The sequence below is a fragment of the Copadichromis virginalis genome, linkage group LG12, assembly GCF_057382275.1.
Source record: "Copadichromis virginalis isolate Kocher_CV1m ecotype Utaka linkage group LG12, C_Virginalis_male_GT1.1, whole genome shotgun sequence".
NCBI classification, from domain to species: Eukaryota; Metazoa; Chordata; class Actinopteri; order Cichliformes; family Cichlidae; genus Copadichromis; species Copadichromis virginalis.
The window spans coordinates 27,277,400-27,281,972 of record NC_140629.1 but is presented as its reverse complement, the minus strand read 5'-3'; the positions used below and the strand labels follow the sequence as shown (position 1 = coordinate 27,281,972).

The 4,573-nt window shown below is 37.3% G+C and overlaps 1 protein-coding gene across 1 annotated transcript; it reads right to left on the bottom strand.

Moving 5' to 3' along the window:
• Window positions 1-231: 231 nt before the first annotated feature.
• On the bottom strand, window positions 232-4,010 carry fbxo4 (F-box protein 4). The gene is made up of 7 exons (XM_085475725.1): window positions 3,737-4,010; window positions 2,713-2,984; window positions 2,416-2,636; window positions 2,001-2,076; window positions 1,742-1,914; window positions 1,429-1,634; window positions 232-1,337 (listed from the first exon to the last, which is right to left on the bottom strand). Exons 1-7 carry the CDS (start codon window positions 3,890-3,892, stop codon window positions 1,251-1,253), a joined length of 1,191 nt encoding a protein of 396 aa, XP_085331851.1. The 5' UTR covers window positions 3,893-4,010; the 3' UTR covers window positions 232-1,250.
• Between the last annotated feature and the right edge of the window lie 563 nt (window positions 4,011-4,573).

Sequence of the window (4,573 nt, the reverse complement as noted above, 5' to 3'; positions counted from 1 at the left end):
AAAAACTGGATCCATTATTAGTTTGTCAGAAATCTTAAAAGTGGCATGATAGCAGGTAAAAGTCAAGATATTTAAAATTCTAACAAAATGAAAATCAAAAGTAGTAAGAAATGCTACAGTAGCACCTCCTAGCTTCCAAAGGGTATTCTGTCATGATTCAATTCAAGAAAGAAATTCAATTTTGCCATCACTTACATAATATTTAAGGACAAAATGTGACCTAGAGATTAATAAGAATTGTCCCAAAAAAGTTTATTTATCATTTGAAAAAGAAGGATTTTCATCACAACACCGGCAATTCTTATATGTAAAAGAAAAGCAAAATGTGCAATAATAACAAAAAAAGATGTAAACAATTAAAATAATAAATACAGCTTTTATGAAAAAAATATATTGCTGCATTGACAGAAATATTCTTATGAAGTAAGGCTATTGTTAGTGCTCCATTATTCACAAGGAGTCACTTCAAGTGATCTTTCACTAGTTAAGCGAATGTGTAAGCCATTACATTATGGAGAATTAACAAAATTTGAGTCTGAGTAGTAACAAAATAAATGGTATGCCAATATTTGCTGATGTAAATTGGGTGGCTAGAAACCTTTGATCAGTAGGCAAAATATTTTGTATGAAAGTTGCATAAGCAGATTTTCTATAGGACAATTCTATAGGAAGTTAACAGAAATTACCTTTACACCAAAGTCATTTTACTCCATTAAGATCACAAAAAAGCCTTAAAAATACCATTTATCAAATGTTAAAGCATTCAGCCACATGACTAAGTGGTAACTCACTATGCCACTCATGATATGCCTAAATTAAAGCAGCATTTATGGTTTTAAATGATTAAGTGGTAATTAATTTGATTTGAATGTTTTTCCCAATTTTGCAAATAAAGTCTGTCTGCCTGTACATTCCTGTTGCTTTGTTCCTTCATCCACCACAAAACCATTAATGCAACTTCATTTATGCATCGCTCTTAAAATAGTGTTAAATGAAAGTAGTTTGTCGAGTTAGTGCACAGCTCCTTCATATTGATCTTTCTGCAAATAATACCAAAGTGTCTTTTAGGTGTCCAAGATCACTATTTACCCAATATTTTCTTTTGCTTCTAGTCCATATAATTAAACTGCATTGGCAAACCTTCAGTCCTGAACCTGAAGGACTCAGGAAATGTCCTAGTGTGTATTGGTGTCAAAAAAAGAAAAAAAGACCGATGTCTGCAGTTCTGATCCATCGTGCAACAGCAGGTGTTAGTAGAGTTTGACTCCAGAACATCTCAGCAGCCAGGAAATGCCATCCAAAAGCCCAGACAGGGATTCTGCCACTGTATCCTGTACCTGTTTATGAAAGAGAGAAACAGGATGAAAAGCTCCACAAGCTGAACTCTGGATGGAAAAGCTTTCACCTGATCAAATATCAAGCAATTACCATCCAGGGGTTAGGCAGGTGGGGTAGGCCAAGTCTCTTTGCCATGTCAACACAGGGAGTTCGACACATGGATCTGGTGCTGGGAGTCCGAACTGTTTCTGGTTCCTCTCTTGAGATGCATGAGAGCACCAGCAGAGGTTTGGATGTGGAACCCCTACTGCAGTTTAGCACAGCTCGAATCTGGACTCCTTCAGACTTCTCACCACCTATTCACAACATGAACCATGAACCTACTGCAGATGTTCTGCATTGATCAGTCATTGAGTATGATGTGTCATTGTACTACACTACAAAAAAAGATGTGTTATTTTACCTCTCTCAAGCTCTGCATTGGCAACATAGATGAACCCATCCACCACTTGGCACACCTGCTGAACCTGAGGAGCAGGAACGCACACTGGGTCCCCTGAGTCGTCATTTCCTTCAAAGGTAAAGAGTTTATTGCTGATGCTCTCCTGTTGCACTCTGGCTCTTTCTCGCTCTGCCCTACAGACACAAAAACACAAAGATTAATAACTGCAAAAAGGATGAGAAACAACTGTGACTCATTCAGCAACAAACAAAGTGCTCACCTGTTGGTTGAATACAGAGTGAGGATGTTAAATTTGTGTTGGTTATTGAACATGTAACTTATCCCCGAGCCAATACCTGAAATAAACAAAGGTTTACGTATGTTTGTTTGTATTCTTTGGGTAGATAAGCTGTGTGTATGTAGTGATCTAGTGCCATCTAGTGGTAGACAATACACATAGCAAGTAAACTTATCTGTTGATTAATTCTGTGATTAAAATGCACTGATGTAATTTCTGTAACACATCATTATTACACGTTACCTTTAAAATAATCACATTTTATCTAATTTTATCTTTTATCTAAAGGACAAACTATGATTTACAATTGATTAAAAGGGAAAATCAGCCACTATATTATGCATTATGATGAGAAAAATACCATGAGAAGCTTATCCTTAGATCAGTGTTATCTTACCATTTATCTGTCTGTGCGGAGTGCCTGACACAGGAAGTATATCTGGAGCATGCATAAGCCTTGTGACTAAAGAGACATCCAGCTGCTCCATGCCAGGACCAAACATGGCGTAACGCGGTTCAGACGAGGGTACCAGGGACTGAAAAAATGAGGTCACCACCTCATATGCTGGTCGTGTAGGAATCCACTGCTGTCTGGAGGATGGGCAACCTTTCAGGTATCTGTTGATACACAAGGTTTGCTCAGAAATTTTTCCAGGAAACTGACGGTAATGCAGGATAACAGGGGGATACTCACTCTGACATGTAGTCAAATTTTAGTTTTATTCCTTCATTTCCCTCTTCTCTATCATCCAGGCTCTCGTCTTCACTTATTAGCGGTGCATCCAGCAAGTCTGGATGGGGTATGGTCACATGATCAATGGAGGGCCAGTATGGCATATCCCGCAATAGGAAGTATCTCCACAGTAATGGATCTCTAACCATGGCCCTCCAGTAACGACTTGTGGCTCCAAGGTGGCAGAGATCCGCAGGAGACAGAAAGGTCATGATCAGAAACTGTACATCCACCTTCGGGAGGAATGGCGGAGCACAATTATTTTGATTTTCCTAGATCAACAATAAATATTTCTAGATTAACCTCCTAGACCAAAATACTCAATTGTGCTCTACAAGGGCCTGATATCCACTTAGGAGGACATTATACTGCTACTGTTCTATCAAAATTTTAAACAAATATCCTCATGTGGCTCTTATTTTTCTTAAAAACAAAAATAAGGTAAAAAGAAAAAAAAAATCTGGTAATTCTTTGTTTTTACATTCATCGGGCCCCAATATCTGCCCAATATATGTCCAAATATCAAAGTGAAATTGCAAATGCATGCCGTGGAAGAGTTCGGGTCTTAGGAGGTTAAAATTCCTAGTTAAACCAATTATGTGTATTTGGTTAAGAAGTAGGAAAAATACAGATTGGAAGGGGATAATGGACAATCACTAATACAAGCAATTCTATAATCAGCTGATATACTTCAAAGATAAGTCAAAGGAACTCAAAGTATGGCAGTGTTCCTGCTCAGAATAGTGCAGTCGAGGCATGCCAAATCGGGGACGGGAGGCAATTACGACTACTTTGGAAGCCTACAAGTTGAACGCGACACTTAGACTGAGCATCTATCATTTTTTCTATAAACAGCTTTCAGACTGTGTGTGTAGAACCTGAAGAGAGCAACACTATCCTTTTAGGCTTGTCCTGTCTGAATGAGTGACATATAGGCTACATAGGTAGACGTACACAGAATTCTCCTATGAATGATTCGACTTACCGGTAAGGTATCCAAAGATCCATACTGTTGTTCTTCTTTTCCCGAGTCTCCAACTGTCAAATCGGCTTCAACAACTTTATCAGGGAAATAGCGGTCTCTAAACCGCCTGAGGCTGCGGATCACCAAAGACTCCAGCTGCTGGATCTTTTCAGCCATGTCTTAATTTGTGTCATATGCGAATATTTACTGTGTACAACTAAACACTATGAACCAAGGAAATGCCAACACCGATGTTTTCCTGTCACTTCCTCATAGCAGTGGAGCATTGTGGGTATTGTAGTGCAGTATCATCAAACAAAACAGGAATACGTAGTAAAAGAAAATCTGGAAGGCAAACTAGGAAATTTTTCTTAAAACAAAGCACGTTTATTGTCAACAAGGACATTAAAAAACAAAATGATAGATTTTTTTGCCCAAACAACACAGTTTCTCTATTAATAGTTACACTATCAATGTTATTCAAGTTGCAGAAAAATGGAAGTTGCAATAGATGAAAATACAAGTGGTGCATTACAAAGCTGGTATGAACAAACCTGAACATACTTTGAATTGGTCATTAATACGTCACTGACAAACAGTTCGAACACCTTTCTTTGCCTTCTGTGTGTATACTTTATACACAAATTCAAATAATGCATATGCTATTTTAATATATATTAAAAGCATAACAAAATGGCAACAAAACAATAAATAAATGTTAATGTGCAATGTCTCATTTCCAGCTGTATTATCTTTAAACTTGTTACAATCTTAAAATGAAAAGTCAATTTTTCTTTTTTATTATTCATAACCTCTTTAGTAATATTAATGCTATTGTGACACATTCTTAGAGCAAAA

What these genes read in the sequence shown, in the direction of transcription:
- fbxo4 (XM_085475725.1), bottom strand. Translation starts at nt 3,892, where the DNA reads ATGGCTGAAAAGATCCAGCAGCTGGAGTCTTTGGTGATCCGCAGCCTC. An exon ending in TCCGCACAGACAGATAAATG is followed by an intron (nt 2,077 to 2,415) that starts GTAAGATAACAC and finishes TGTTTATTTCAG; the next exon opens with GTATTGGCTCGGGGATAAGT. An exon ending in CAATGCAGAGCTTGAGAGAG is followed by an intron (nt 1,635 to 1,741) that starts GTAAAATAACAC and finishes TGTTGTGAATAG; the next exon opens with GTGGTGAGAAGTCTGAAGGA.